The sequence below is a fragment of the Orycteropus afer genome, unplaced genomic scaffold, assembly GCF_000298275.1.
Source record: "Orycteropus afer afer isolate SDZICR_OR568_19922 unplaced genomic scaffold, OryAfe1.0 scaffold00234, whole genome shotgun sequence".
Lineage (NCBI taxonomy): Eukaryota > Metazoa > Chordata > Mammalia > Tubulidentata > Orycteropodidae > Orycteropus > Orycteropus afer.
Genome location: NW_006921821.1, coordinates 2,709,639 through 2,726,669, shown reverse-complemented (window position 1 = coordinate 2,726,669; position 17,031 = coordinate 2,709,639). Strand labels below are relative to the sequence as shown.

The 17,031-nt window shown below is 37.3% G+C and overlaps 1 protein-coding gene across 1 annotated transcript in view; it reads left to right on the top strand.

Moving 5' to 3' along the window:
- Positions 1-17,031, top strand: part of PTPRM (protein tyrosine phosphatase receptor type M) — a 1,084,438-nt gene that overhangs the window by 178,973 nt on the left and 888,434 nt on the right. The window contains exon 3 of the mRNA XM_042782070.1: positions 15,318-15,589. Coding sequence (XP_042638004.1) covers positions 15,318-15,589 — 272 coding nt within the window. The remainder of the gene's footprint in view (positions 1-15,317; positions 15,590-17,031) is intronic.

The following is a 17,031-nucleotide window of genomic DNA, read 5'->3' as shown; positions in this document are numbered from 1 at the left end:
GGACTAATACAATATTTGTCCCTTTTGTGACTGACTGCTGCTACTTTTTTTAATACCTTGAATGCCTTGTGTAGAAATTTGGAATTTATTTTGGAGGTAGTTTGTCCTTTCTTTCTAGTTTGTTAATTATATAAATGATAAAAAATTAAGAAGACATATTCTTACCGGTAAGGTGCATCAATTGATTTTAACATACACCCATTGAGATTACTTACTCACAATGCATTCAGGTAGTTAATTCAACAAGTAGTTGAATGCTTGCCGAATTTCAGGTACTATGCAAGGTTGGGGATACAAAAATACATAATTTACTCTTTTTGTCAGATAAAATACAGCTGTGGGCATAATATAGGGTCTGTGTTCTATATCATTTGGGCAGTTCTATATCATTATATTGGACAGCATCAACTCCATAAAAACTTGTGGTTGTAACTTGAAGTTTCCCTTTTATTTTCTCCTTCTCTGGTATCATTGCCTTGGGTTACTACTGCTCTGGCTTATTGATTGCAAAGGAATAATTTCTTTCCTAATAAGATAAATATTGATTATTATGCATTAACATGCATGTTGCTTTTTAACTGTTTCTAGTAGTTTTATATCACCACCGTTTGTTTCTCCATCTGGATTAAGAGCAACACCTTGTATGAGTAAATCACAAAAATGTTTTGGTGAAATGAAAGAGAAATTAGACTTGAATAAAAAAAATCTAAGATAATCAGTATTTTTAACTCTTCTACATTTCCCTCATTTCATTATCAGCAGCAGTTAAAAGGTTTTTGTTTGTTTGTTTACTGTAAAGAATGTTGGTAATGATTGTCATGGTGGCTCTTGAAGTATTTGAACGGAGATCTCTCTGTTGGGGTAGGAAACAGAGTGTACTCAGCACTGTGAGTGCCTCTGTGAGTCATTTCAAATATGTTTCTGACCCCCCAGTCTGCTTTAGCACTTAGCAGATAATGTTTGTCTTCTCTAGGGTTGTGTAAGCTAAGGAAGTTGGACATCTGGTTTGAATAGTTTGACCTTAGAAAAGCCACATGGATGTTATTGTATCATTTTATTGCATTAGGAAGCAGTAAGAATAACAGTACCCTCTGGGCTTCTGAAAAGACTCGGGGGTTGGTACCATTGTTTATTTATATTAAGTATAGCTTTTAAAATTCCCATGTTTAAGTAAACATTGGTAGTTTTTAAAGAAATAGATTTTATTCTCACCTCTTTACCTTGCATTGTCACCAACTCTTTTTTTGACTTAAGAAAAAGTAATGGAAGAAATTTTGGCTTCATGGTATCATTCTAAGCATGTGGGTTTTCATTTTTAATAATTATCATAAAAAAGAGTAGCTCTTAAAATTTGAGAATCAATTATCTTTTTTTTATAAGAGGTAGAACTCAAAGTTGAAATTGAGCCTAGTAGCTTGTAGTACATTTTGTTGTTTCTCTATTTTCAGTTTTCTCCAGAGAGCATATGCCGCAAATAGTTGGTTAAATGAATCAGAGAATTTCTATGAAAGCATGATTATGTATTGGGTTAAAATAACCTTGAATTAAATAGACTGGATTAAAATCTTGCTCCTTTGTGTGATCTTGGTGAGTTCCTTAGCCTTTCTGACTATGAAATGTTAATAATACTCCTTTCAACAGATTACTGAGGTGGCAAAATGAGAGAATGGACATAAAGTGCTTAGCATAGTGGGTGGCACGTATGAAGTACTCAGTAAATATTCAGGGTCAACAAGAACAATAACAGCAATGGTGATACTGAGAAGGGGAAGCCCTTCATGATTGACCATACTTAGGACAGGAAAAACCATCAGATTGCTTTCTTTGGGTTCTGAACACACTTTCATGTCAGCCAGTCTGCTGTTCTCTGGGAGTTCCAGCAAGGTGGCGGAATAGGCAAACAAGCTACACAGACCTTCTGCAACAAAGCAATGAGAAACCAATTGAAACCAATACAGAAGATAATCCTGGAACCCTGAGCTCTGAAGGGAAGGATAAAGAAGTGGATTAAATACCAACTAGTAGAAGAACCTGAATGAAACAGTGAGTAAGGAGACAAACAGAGATATGGACAGCTGGCTGTCTTGAGGGCACAAGTATTTTGAATATTTCCCTATAGCAACCTGTGAAATTGCTCTGCTCACCAAGGCTGCATGGGCAAAGGTTGCATTGGTGCCTGACGACCAGAAAGTAGAACAGTATGGAAGAGGATTGATGTACCTGTGGACTGCCAGTGGCTGTCCTTAAGGCATGGCCATTTTGGATGCAAACGGCCGATGTAGCCATTTGGAGTGTGTGCAGGTGGTGTTCTTGCTTTAACTGTGACCTGGGAGTGGGCTCTGCGTGCCAAGGACAGCATGGGCAAGCATACTGGAGACTGATGTCTGGAGAGGTGTGATATTCCCCTTGTTACTCTTGTGCTCCGTACCCTCTTGGTGAACAGGGATCTGGCCAGCCTCCTCCCCCACAACCTCTACCCACCTTCTTGGCCTGCTGGGGCTCCATCCCGGTTTGTGCCCTGGCAGAGCCTGGGTGACGTGCCGTGCCCTCCATACTTTTATTTTTGTTTGTTTGTTTTTAAATTATTTTTTTATCTTCTCCCTCTCCCCTTTTTCCCCCCTCTTTCTCATCCTTTCTTCTCAGTTTTCTTTTTCATTTTTTTGCTTCCCTTTTCCTGGTTCCATTCTTTTTTCTTTCCTCCTGTTCTTCCTATCTTTCGGTTCTTCTATCCCTTGTTTTTCCTTTTGCAGTTTTTGCTTTTACTCTTGCTCTTTTCTCTCAGTCCACCCTCTCCAAATATTGTGTTCTTTTTCTTTTTTTTCTCATTATCTTTTATCTTTTTAAAATATATTTTGAATATTTTTTTCATATGTATTTCTTTTTTATTTTTCTTGCAATTTTCCTGTTTATGTGGTTCTCATTTTTTTTTTTTTTTTTGTTTTGCTGGTTTTAAAACTTTTTTATCTAACTGAGGGGGAGACAGCCACCATCCCCATGCAACTCAACCATACCTGTACCTCCCGCAGCCTTACCCACTGAGTGCAGGACACCACTTGCTTTTGCACAAACTGACCAATAGTAGATGGCAGCCAATATCAGCTCAACTCACCCTCAACTGCTCTTATGAATAGCTAACAGAGATCTCTGCACACACTCTCATTCTTTATCATACCCACCAGAAGACAGATGGTGAGTGCCTAAGTGCTAACCAGTAGTGAATAGAGGAGCACAGTGCCCTTTTCACCCCAATATATCAAAATAAAGGGGAAAAAAATTCTGAGTGAATCACATCAATGCAAGACCACAAATTAAATATAAATACAGCACCACCACAATGTCTTAGAGGCAGCAGACCATCACAGCTCACACAAAACAGCAAGATAAAGTAGTAGAAACAAGGAACCAGGATAAAAACCCAGAAAACATCTTTGAGAAGAAGCAGCATTGGAACTCCCTGATTAAGAACTGAAAAGAATTATATTTGTGTACTTTCAGTGGATTGAGAGATCAAAGAGAACACTGAGAAGATCAAGGAAAACACTGACAAAATTAAGGAAAACAAAGACTAAATTCTAGAATAATTTAGGAAACAATACAAGAACAAACTGACAAAATAAATGAAAATTAGAAATGATACAAAAACAACAAACAGTAATCCAGAAGATTAATACTAAGGTTTCAGAAATAGATAACACATTGAATGGGCAAAGAAGTAGAATTGAATCAATGGCAGACCCAATTAATAAGATTGAAGACAAATACCTCAATATTACTTTGCCAAGGGATCAGTCAGACAAAAGATCAAAACATAATGAAGAAAGCCAGATATTCATGTGGGATACCATCAAGAGGAATAACCTGCATGAAATCAGAATTCCAGAACAGGGAGAGAAGATAAAACAACAAAGAAAATTGTCAAAGATTTATTGGAAGAGAATTTCTGTATTGTAATGAAAGATGAGAATATATCCAGTTGAGATGTTCAAAGAACCCAAAGCAGGATAGACCCCCCAAAAAATCGCCAAGACATCATCCAACTCACCAAAATCAAAGACAAAGAAAGAATCCTGAAAGGAGCATGGGAAAAAATGAAAAGTTACCTACAAAGGGCAACCAATAAGACAAAGCTCTGATTTCTCAGCAGAAACCATGCCGATAAGAAGGTAATGGGATGATATATATAAAACCCTGAAAGAAAAAAATCTCCAGCCAAGAGATATACGTTGCTGTTGTTGTAGTTATGTGCTGTCGAATCAGACTCGACTCATAGCAACCCTCCTTGGGTTTCTGAGGCAGTATCAGTACGGAAGTAGATTGTCCAACCTTCCTTCTGAGGAGTGGCTGGTGGGTTTGAACTGCCAGCCTTCTGGTTAGCAGTCAAATGCCTTAGGCACTGTGCCTCATATTAATTGTCCATATATTTTTCAACTATTTGAAAGTTATTAATTGGTTTCATAAATAAAATTAACAGCTTTCATAATAACCACTAAAAATTATAGGATCTTACTTGTTAATTATAGTATTTTACTCTTGTAATAAAAAAAGTACATTTATGATTCAGCTGACTTGTTACAATTTCAGCATTTATTCACATTATGAGATTTTTCATTCCAGTTTACATCTGAAATGATTACTTACATTTGAACATAAAGGTTTAAAGGAGCGCTCTGGTGGTATAGTGCCTAACATTTGACAATGAATGTTTAGGTATTGAAAATAAATCCATATGGCATAGTTTGTTTTACTGATTTTGTTATGTTAAGCAGATATGGATAATGATAACCTATATGATGACATTATTTTTGATAACACCTACCATTAATTCAGGGATGCCAGAAGTTACACTGAAGTTAGTGTTCCATCTTCTTTGGCTAAGGTGAAATACGTTTGGATAAAAAGTGCAGTCAAGGGCAAACATTGGGGCATTTCTATTGTGTACCAGATACTCTTTTGATTTAATTCTTTATAAGAATGATATTTCATTCTTTATGTGAATTTTATTTTATTATGTCAACAACACTTTTGAAATTGGTACTGTTTTATTACCACTTCACAAATTAGGAAACTGAGTCACAGAGCATTTAACTGTTTAAGGGCATAACAGTAAGTTGTCAAGTCAAGATCCAGTGTGGGCCATCAGGCTACAGAGCCCCAGCTCTAATCACCAAAGTTAATGGGCTTATTTCCTGTCAGGTGCTATGATGAGCACTCTGCCTACCCTAGTCCGTACTAGTCTTAGGACATTCTTTAGAGTAGGCCTTATGCTTTTCTTACTTTATTGATGAGTCAACACAACGTTTTCATAGTGATTTTCTCAAGGCAACAGAGATAGCAGATTTTGGAGGTGGTATTTGTCTTCCAGCTTGCTCTCATGGATCTTTATGTTCTCTTGTACTTCTTTGCTGCAGTAAATTATTATGCTTCTACCTTGAAGACATAGTGAGTTTCACAAGAATCTCATAAACATTTGGTATTGAATATTTACATATTTTGAAAATTTAGTCATGTTAAAATCATACCCAACATTTACTATAATAAGTTTCTTGGTTTACTGGTGAAGATGAACATTCTCCAGGGATCTCTTCACTAATTGTATGGCTGCTAATGCAAATTGAATTTTCATATCATTGGCTAATCATTTATTGGTATTTTGATGCATTTTACGATGAATTAACTCAATAGATTGTTTAAGTTCCAAACTATTTAGATGATTTATAAGTTTGATATCATAACATCAGTGTAACGTGGAGATATTTTTTGTTTCGTTTCTTCTACCGAATAACCTTGTTCAATTTGAGGAATTGTTTGTGCCTTCTGGTCAAACACTAGAAACACCCTGCATAGCTCCTGGTACAAGCAAGTTATGCAGCATCTTAAACAAAATACTTTGGTTTCTTCTTCAGGAATACTGGGAGTTTGCAATCAACGATGTTGACCTAATTCTTAAGAGTCTTTTGAAGAGCTGTTTTATATGACAAATGATTACTTTTGAGTAGTTGCTTGGTAAATTAGAGGATCAACAAGAAGGGGAAGGCCTTCGATGAGATGAATTATCACAGTGGCTCCAACAGTGGGCTCAAGCATTTCAATGATGGTGAGAATGTGCCAGAGTAGGTAGTGTTTCATTATGTTGTACATAGGGTCTCTAAGTTGGAACCAACTCTGTATCACCTAACAACAACACCAGTAAGCTTTCATTAAACTGAATGTTAAAGAAGTTGAGCTTTTAAAAATATTTAAGTTTGGCTTGATTTTTATGTAAAAGCTAACTGTATCGTTTCTTCTTAAAGCAAGTCATAATTTATATGGTAGAGTATCACCAGTTACACGTGTGAAAAAGTTATTCCTGAATCAACAGTAATTCAGGGGAAAAAAAAAAAAAAAACAGGTGGAAGCTTATATTGTGATGGCTTGTGTTATTCTGAGATTTAGAACAAAAACAAACTAGTTTCTAAAGATGTCAATCAATAAAGCTTGACGTATGGGAAATTAAGCAGTCTCTTAAGAACATTCTAAATAGACTGCCTGTCACTACTCGATTGTTGTACTTGTGTCTCATTTCCTGAGATACAGTCATTAGCATCATTAGATAGTTAAAAGGTTGTGTTTGCTTTGCTAGGTGTTTGTTCTTTACTTAAAAATTATAAAGGACACACCTAGTATTTTCAGCTTAATCACTAAAGCATTTGTCTAAATGATACAGTGTGATTCAATGCAATTTTCATTAAAACTTCCCATTTCTTGTGAAAGGAGAGCACATTACTTCTCTGAAAGGAAACCACATGGTTTCTTCTGTTTTCCATGAGCCTTCTATGCATCTTTTCCTCATTTGAAAACTGTCTCAAAATTTCTTTTTAAAACTAGTTGACAGTACATAACGGTAAACTAAAGGATCTGATTTGTTAATTCTTTGATTTTTAAAAATTCTTTCCATGCCGAATACAAAAGATTAAATGATATACAACAAAGTTACGCAGTTACTGCTGGATGAATGGAACCAAATTTTATTGTTTGTAGTTCTCAAAATACCCAGCACATAAGGCCTGCCATGGCTAAATGTGATTAAGGTGAATGAGTATATTTGGGTGTTGAGTAGTTGTATGAATAGTAAATAATAAAAGTACCTATTACATTGTGCTGTGAATTACTAAATTGACAATGGAATATCTTTAGAATATTTAATAGACGTTTCTTGAAGCAAGTGTTTTAAGTACATTTTAGGTATATGTTCTGTGCTTATTATTAGTTTGATAGCACCTAGATCGATGTGGAATTCCCTCAGGAAGGATTGAGTGCTATGTACTGTCTGGGATTACCTGTAAGAGTGGTTCATGCCAGAATGAGCCCATGAACTTCCTCTTTCCCAGGAACAACACTAATTGGACTCTTCAGGAATAAAGAGGCTGTACAGTTGCTTAGAGACTTTTTCTGGGGCCTCCCTGTGATATATTACTTCTTTGCTACCTTACTGTATTTATACCAGCAAAGGTCCCTATTAAGAGTGTGTCAAAATGAATGCAACCAATAAATGATTTTGCCCAGTGTTTGTTGAGAATCCAGAAGAAGAAAGACAAGAGAGAGGGAAAGTAGACAGGGAGTCATGGCACTGGAGAGAAAGGGGAATGTTTTTTATTAAAGTTTGATTCTCTAGTAGTTGCACTAGTGTGACCTTGTTTGTACTAGGGTGAATCACTGAACGGGCATCCAGGAGGCAGGAGTTTAGGAAGAGGATGTGTGACATCTGGTCTGTGGAACAGAAATCTGGCTGTGGAGACAGCAGTTTCATCAAACTTAAATGGGTGCTAATAAGTATTTTTAACGTGATGGTGGCACCTTCCCCGCAGAGCCTTTGTTCCCTTTGACTTTGTGCCCTGTGTTCATTTATTTCTCCACAGGCTTTCATTTTCCCTATTTCATGAGGCTTACTGCTTCTTAATATCTGCAGAGAGAGATATTCTTTAGGATCATTGTTAATGCTGGGCTAAGGGAGCAAGCAAGATGCATTCTAATGTTTGATATTTGGGGAATGAGATCAAATTTAAATTACAAAAAAAAAAAATAAGCTTTTTTACTGAGGAAGCAGAGCACAATTTAGGTCTTTCTGGTGTTGATTATTGGGGAGAAGATGGTCTTAAAGTAGTATTTCAAAGCAAAGGTTGCTGTCTGTTAGTGGCCGTCAAATCAGTTGCTGGTTGCAAGCAGAAAACAACTTATTTATTTTATAAAATGAAATAGGATAGAATAGAAAACGTGAGTGCAGTACATATGCACACATAGTAAGGGACCTAGTAACACATATTTTATTTCATAAAGGTTTTGTGTCTGAATGTGTGTATATGTGTGTAAACATGTGTGACACAGAAGCATACATGTGCATGTGTGCTGGCTTGCAGGGTAAAATACACTTTGTACTATGGCACAGTGATTAAATGCTCAGCTGCTAACCAAAAGGTCGGTGGCTCGAATGCAGAGCTACTTCATAGGAGAAATATTACAGCCTTGGAAACCCAAGAAGTGGTTCTGTTCTGTCCTGTAGGGTTGCTTTGAGTTGGAATTGACTTGACAGCTGCGAGGTTTTTAGGGGGACTGTGCCTTATAGTGAAAAAAAAAAAAATTGAAAAGCATTGCCTTTAGAACATTATCTTGGTAGCTTGAAGGTAAAGAGTTTGAATCCCCCCTAACTCTTTCAGATACTTTCAAGGGGACCTTTTGGTAAGTTAAGTATTCCCACTCTCTTCTCATGTCTTTACTGTCATGAGGATTTAATGAGAATATTGATATACAGGGAGAGCCTGGCCTGGGTACTGGGTGGCACATTTTAGTTCTCTGACGTCTTGTATTTCTTACCAACCCCTAGTATATGTGCTAGTTTCGTGTATCTGAATACTAGACTGTCTTCATTTTCTTGTTACCTTAAAGCCAGCTCTTTTCTGTACTCATCATCTTGGTGCTGCCTTTCTCTTCACCATGACCAAGGTGTCTTCTTTCTCCTTGTCTACCTGCTTTCTCCTCCCCCTTTTTCTTCTTCTGCTCTCTTTATATCCAAGGGGAAACTAGAATATAATATTCTTTTCATTCCTTTCTTTGGATTTGTCTTTCTCAGTCTTCCTCTTTTATTGTTGAGGAAGCATGAGTATTTGCATACCAGGTTGATGTCCTGCTATAAGCCTCTGCCAGTGCTTAGTGTGTCTTCAGAGCTTATCTAAAGAGTGTTTGTTACTGACTTATGAAGAAACACATGGTACTGGTTCATGACAAGCACATGGATTGAGAGTAAATCTTTAGAAAGATTTACTGGAATTTGATGGAGTAATATTTTATTCATAGTAACAGATTGGGGCTTGTGTTTTGTGTTTCTTTCTATTACACTTTTCCATTCACTGATTTTTATTATATTTTGTATAAATTTGGTCTGAGATACAATGGAAATAATTTGAAAAAACAAAAAACCTGGCCCTTCGTCATAGACTATTTGAGAAACAATTCTCTAGAGAACTAGATATGAATTATTTTCTGGTTTTATCTAAATAGAGCATAAACCAAAAAAACAAAACAAAACAAAACTCACTGCTATCCAGTCGATTCCAACTCATAGTGACCCCCATTGGGTTGAGGTGGTAAATCTTTATGGAAGTAGAGGCATCTTCCTTCCATGGAGCAGCTGGTGGGTTTAGACCTCCAACCTTCTGTATAGCAGTCAAATGCCTTAGGCACTATGCCACCAGAGCTCTTTAAATACAGCAGAAGAAGCCCTAAAATCCATGTAAACTACAGCAGGAATTTTTGTTAGCAATGATGAAACTGTAAACTTTTCATGTAGCATTTGGATGCTAAGTCCACAAATTTGAGGCATGGTTATAGAGGAAAAAATGAAAGATGAACCAGCCAATGGGAGGAGAAAACCAAAAACCTGTATGCTTTTGCGAAAACTTAAGGTGCTTAAAAGGGAATTTTACCGTGGCTTTAAAGTTCATAAAATGCCGCATCTCTGTTAGCTGAACTATTTAGTAACACACACAATTCTCTTTTCTCCTTCTGGATAACAGAATATTTTCTCTTTTTTTGTTATTTGCACCAAGTTTCTCAAACATGAGAAGAGAATTGGTGCCATTTCTACAGCCTTTAAAATTTGGAGCCTCCGCCATACCAATGCAAATTTTAATGATGGGTTTGAAAGCAATAACTAATTATATGTAGTTATAACTACTGTCACAAACAATAATGGAAGATAGTCTAATCAAAAGCTTTTTCCAGTAGATATGATTAAGCTAAATTTAATTCACCCAAAGATGCGAGAATGCGAACATTGCATGTTCTCATAAAAGAGTTTTCCTTTTCAGGGAGACCAAAATAATTATTCTTAAAGACCTTCAAAGTCTGTATCTAAGGACTGCCCCTTTGGAATCCAGCTCCATCAAGCAGAGAACTTATCCTTTGCTGCAATGTTATATTTCCTACTTATATGCTGGTGACTTAAGGGTGTTTTGTTATCTGAACACAAACAGAATTTCTATACTAATTTGCATTATGATTTCTTTTATTTATCTGCCCAGCTGGAGTGCTTTTGTAGGAAAAAAAAAATTGAGGTAAGGAAGTAACTACAGAGGGAGACCCAATTACTCTTTGAAAATGCATTTCCTCACAGTCAAAACATTGAAGTAGAAGATGAAAATTAAACATTCAGCCATATAGGGATATTTTTAAAAAACAGGGTTAATAGTCTAAAATTGAATATAAAGGCTTTGAATTTTTAAAAAATTGATTGTTGAACTAACTTTACTTTTGTAGCAGATAGGTGATAAATTCAAACAATTAAAATAATTCCCTCCCTCCCACCATTTCTTTATGTATGACTATGAATTTACCCTACGGTTCTGGGTCACTAGACTACTCTAAACATAAATGTTCATGCTTTTCTCCATAAATTCATTGTAAGACAGAATTGCAGCACTGGCGTGCAATACTAGTTCTGTTAGAAATCTCAGCGTCTGTACTTTAGAGTAAGGAGTCCTGGTGATACAATGGTTAAGCTCTCAGCTACTAACTGAAAGGTTGGTGGTTTGAACCCACATAGGAGCTCTGGTAGCATAGTGCCCAAGGCACATGACAGCTAACCAGAAGGCTGATGGTTCAAACCCACTCGCCACTCCTTGGAAGGAAGGTTGGACAATCTACTTCTGTAGTGATACCACCTCGGAAACCCAAGGAGGGGTCGCTATGAGTCGGGGCTGACTCAAAGGCAAAATAACAATAATAGCAACAAATGGCTGTGTGCAACAAAGACCTGGCAGTCTCCTCCTGTAAAGATTACAGCCTAGAACACTCTATTTTTACCCTAGTTCTATTCTGTCACATGAGTTTGTTTGAGTCAAAAATTGGTCTAACAGCACCCAATAATAACATAGTTTACAACCATGATGTATATCCCTGTGGCCAAACATGGAAATAAAGATACCTTTCCCAAAACTTAAATGTAGGGGTAAATTTAATTGAGCTGAAGGTTCTGTAATACTTCAATAGGTATGTTATTTTCTCATAAAGACAGGAATCTTTTTTTTTTTTTTTAATTGTGATTTGGGTGAAAATTTACAGAGCAAATTCACTTTCCATACAGCAGTTCACATACACTTTGTCTCATGACATTGATTACAATTTACCACAATGCAACAGCTCCTCTCCCACCTCCTCCCCATAGTTACCTCTTCCCTGTGTCCATCCGTCCTTGCACTCCTGCCCCTTGAGCTGCCTCCCTGTGCATAAACAGCCCTTCTTTCTCCCATGATTGTTCTCTCCAATGGGGTGTATCTACCTCAGGTAAATGTTCAATTCATATGCTTGTCTTTTGTTTGGCTGGAAGCCACAGGTGTGGGTTCAATTCCAGACCTGAAGGACAGCTAGGGGCCATAGTCTTAGTGGTTCCACCAGGCTGTATCAGATCAGCAAACCTGGCCCCCCTCCCCTCCCCAATGATTTTGAGTTTTGTTCACATATTGTTCTCCCACTCTATCCAGTATCTCCTACATAGATCCCACTCCAAGTGGTTGACAGTGGTAGCTGGGCACCATCTGGTTCTTCTGGTCTCACAGTTGTATAGGCTGATGATCGCATGGTGTACCAGTCGCTATGGCTAATTGTTTCCATGAATTTTTTATTTTCTTCATTCTTCTTTGCTCTGGATGAGGGGAAGACCCATCATTGCATCTAGATGGCTGCTTGCAGGCTTTTAAGATCCCAGTTGAATCTTTACTTGCCAAAGTAGGAGGTGGAACAATGTTTTGTGTAGTATGTTATGCCAATTGAGTTTGCTGTCCCCTGCGACTATGGTCCTTAGCCCACAGGTTCAACTACTTCTTCCCTCTGGGTAGCTGCCTGTGGCCAAGCAGTGACTACAACCTTGTCCCTTGTCAGCTCTACTATACACCTGGGAATTCAGATCATACAGTTAAACTTTTAGGACCACTGTCTGCCAATCCTGTACATGGTGTTGGGTATACTCCCCGCTTCCTAGACATACCTACTAGTTCAGCCTGTCCACCCATCTATCCACCTGTATACCCATGTTTGCCTTCACTGACAAGACAGTACTGTATGTGCAAAAGGGTTCATCTTTGTTGTTTGTACCTCCCATGTACCTCTCTATGAAAGACAGGAATGTTAAAACTACCACTTACATGAATTAAGAAGTGGCCAGAGGAGCTGTGAAGTGGTGAGAAGGAAATACAGAGATAAATGGTGTAAAGAATCACAGGTAACTTAGAGATACCACACATTTAGGAAGAGGGAGGAGACAAAGTAAGTATAAGGACAATCACTAACCTTTATTGGGCTGGTATTATGTAATAAACATTATTCCAAGTGCTTTGGTATGAATCATTAATTGTACAGGTACACAGGCTCAACAATTGAGAGACAGGAGAAAGAAAAAAAAAAGGCAGTGCTTAGGGGAACATGAAGTGGTGCGAGCAGTTAACTGAAGTGTTGGACATTTGAGTCCACCAAGAGCTGCCTCAGAAGAAAGGCTTGGGAGTCTACTTCCAAAAAGTCAGCCATTGAAAACCCTGTGGAGCAGAGTTCTGCTCTGACAGACATGGCGTTGCCGTGAGTCAGAATCAACTTGGCAGCATTTTTTTTTTAAGGGAGCATATTTCAGGTAACAAGTGCTCAGTAAAGAGACCCTTCTACCCAATAATAATAATAATAATTATTATTATTATTATATGAGTTGAAATCAGAATGGCTGATAAGTGGGTTTAGGTACTCTTAGGAAAAGAGTAGCTTTGCCTGTTACACCAAGTAGGCAGTCCAGACAGGATTGTGTCAGGGAGCTAGAACTGCTGAAAGAGGAAGAGGGTGCTGTGTAGGTATGTGTTTCCACAAACACCACACACATAATCTGGAAGAACCTTGAACAAATATCACAAAATTGCCGCGGAAAATAATAGAGCTTATAAGAAATATGGGGTTGGTTCAGAGCACTAAAAATCTGTGCAACTTTACAGCCAGGGAATCAGCTAAAACAGTAATAGTCCTAATAAACATACTGGCACCATTACATCTCCTCTGGTATTTATATCCCAGTGAATCCATCCTTAACCATGTGCCTTGGGGCTTGAGCTTCTTCCTTCCAGATGGAGGTCCTTGCAGTCATTCACTTCTAATAGAGACCATTTTTTGGCAACTTAAAAATATGATCCAGGGTTTGCTTCTTTCTTCAATCTTTTTTTTTTTTTTTTTTTTCTGGAGGGAAGGAAGCGGAGAGTTTCACAGTTTCTTTATCTGCTCTTCCATTTCCAGTGGAAAAGAGGAAAGGTTCTTAAAACCACTGCACTGCTTCTTGCCATTTCTTGCACTAAGGGAACGCACTTCTGCAGGATTTCTAGCTTATTACAGGTCAGCACATACTGATAAAACATTCCTTTTATTTAAGAAAGAATTTATCCTGATCACTTAAAAACATTAATATCCTACAAAAAATTGTGTATGAACGGAAGAGACTTCTGTGTTACACTGATGTCTTTCTACTCCTATTTGAGTTAATTTGCATTACAAAAACCTGCAATGTGGGAGAACAGACTGTGTTCTGGCTCAAGCAGGGAAAAATGAGGAATGACTAGAAAAATTAAAATCATCTGAGTATTTGTAGCTTGGATTATACCTGAATGTCACCTTAACCTGAGGATAAATTTTATATTCTTTAGATGGCTCAAAAAGTTGACTGACAGGGCATTTTGTGCTGGCATGGTGCATAATGAATAAGAGAAGAAGGTCAGCTTGACTAGGAAACTGGTATTTTAGAGAATTACTAAATGATTTCCTGAATAGTAATGGTAGAAAAATTTATGGCAACGTGTGTAAACAGACTCTTCTGTTTGAGCTTTATGTAAGCACCCAAACTATTCTTCATAGGATACAAGAAACATGTATTTTTACCATACTTTGCGTATTATTATACATACCCTCTGTGATTACTCAAGTTTAATTGATGGGAAATAGCAGAAGATTGTAATATTCTTGTCAGTTTGTCATTACTAAAGGGTTTTTGTTATTTAGATTTGCCTTCCGTGTAATGGCATGACTCAGCCCCATTAATTAGGAATAGCCTGTTGATGTTATTGCTAACATAAGTGACAGAATATGGGAAAATCAGCTTGTATTTTACCAAGAGAAGAAAACTACAATCTCAACGCAGAAATACCAATGTCCTGCTTTACATTTGTGATGATTTGGTCAATGCTTCATGTTTCAAAACTATTTTCATAAGGTCACCATGAGGTGGAGTGAATTCAATGTCAGCTGGTTTTAGTGGCTGCCATATTGGCCAGCACAGGTCTATAAATATGCTATATTTCTGTTATTTAGGAAACTAACTATAGTAACATCAATAGAATTTTCCACTCACTGGCTCTTTTGAAAAGAACTCTGGTGGCATAGTGGTTAAAACATTTGGCTGCCAACCAAAAGGTCAAACCCACCAGTAGCTCTGCCAGGAGTAAGAGGAAGCCATCTGCTTCTGTAAAGATTTACAGCCTTGGAAACCTTATTGGACAAGTTCTACTCTGTCCTGTATGGTCACTGAGTCAGAATCAGTCAGTAGCAGTGGGTTGGGTTTGGTTTTTGGTTTGAGTCTTTTGAGAACATGTTATTGGTGGTGGGTGGAGGACGTAATATATGAAAAAGGAGTGAAAGATATGGGACTTCTAAAGCTTAAGTACTATCTGTGGAACTACAGTACCAACACATGTAAATGATGACAACTTTTTATACTTGACAGAAAGTGGTGTTTATCATTTTGATTCCCTTTTGATTTGTTTCCACAGGCTCTTTCATGTTGGTGAACACATCTGGGAGATCGGAAGGGCAGAGAGCCCACCTTCTTTTACCTCAGCTTAAAGAAAATGACACCCACTGCATTGACTTTCATTACTTTGTATCCAGCAAAAGTAATTCTGCTCCTGGATTACTCAATGTCTATGTAAAGGTCAATAACGGGCCTTTAGGAAATCCCATCTGGAATATATCTGGAGACCCAACACGTACATGGAACAGGGCAGAGCTGGCAATTAGTACTTTTTGGCCTAACTTTTATCAGGTATGCCCTTTATTTTCATTTCATGTTTCGATGCAGCCTCTTGTTTCTAGAATTATAAATTGTTTTTATGTTAGCATAATCAGAGAAAGTGTATGTAGTGTTGGTATTTTTTCTTTTTTTTTACTTGTGTAGGAAAAGCCTGTATTTGGTAGGAAGTATCATAAGGCCTTATTGTGGTCATCTCATTGTGAGAAAAGAGGAAAAGATGCAATTCAAATATGTTTATTCCTGGCTATATTGCTTTAAGAAAATAAAAACAGTGACTTGCAACTGGACAGTAAATGCTGTCTCTAAGGGTATTTTGCTTCCTGTGTTAAGTAAGCCATGTCTGGCCCAGGGAGACATAGCCTTTGAGTTAAAAGAAGATGCTGCTGCTTCTGTGATTGAGTCTCAGGAGTCAGTGTCATTAAGAAGTGAGCCCTTGTGGAAATGAGGTAGTGGGGGACAGGCCCCAGTTTCCACTCATGTGAGTCATGTAGAGAAATGCTCTTTGTAGACTGAGCCCTTGTCATGGAGGGGCTGTTGCAGGACCCACTCTCTCTTTGAGTGATCTGTGTAGCCCAAATTGCCCACTGTAAGTTCCCATTTAAAGTAACTGAAGGAAGGTGGCTCTATAGTAGTTAAGAAAAATAGAAAAGCAGTTCTTGATGTCATATCCATTCTGTTGCAGAGTATCTATACCTGTATGACTGTTGCAAAATACCTTCATGACTTATGATCAGAGGTGGGGAAATTAGCAACAGTGGGAATTTGAGGCTTTTTTTTTTTTTCCCTTTTGAAAATAGCATGATGTTAGGGTTGCTCAATTAATTTCAAGCTAAAAGGATACATTAAGAAGACTGAGGTACTTTGTTTTTCTCTTTCTAATTCTTTGGCTCACTCAGGAGCCAATTTGAGCAAGTGTCCAAGATCATTTCTCATTTGTAATTGAGGTTCTTAGCTAGACTCATGGGAGGGAAAGCTGAGTCTTGTCCCAACGGGCATCAACAGCATCCAGGAATTCATGTTCCCTCTGTTATTTGTTAGGGAATACCAAGTCCTCTACTGCTGGGTTTTATAACGGGAATAAATGGACTGTAAATTTCTTGCTCAGTTTACCTTTGTAGCCATTGTATCTACAATAATTTCTGATATGTAACAAGTTATAAATAAATGTTTCTGGGATGGTAATGTAGAGTAGTGGAAGTCCTCTTAATATATATGTAAATTGTTAAAATGTTTGAAGGGTACATTTTGGCAATGTTTTAAAAACATTAAGAATTTAGATATGTCTAAATTGAGCAACCTACTATTACGAATTTAAGATAAGGAAATAAGAGTGATTCCCAGGGATTAATTATAAGAATATTCATACTATTTTATTTATTATAGTGAAAATCCAAAACAATATTTCACTCAGCAATAAAGGATTAGTTAATTTATGATACCATAATGTTGTTGTT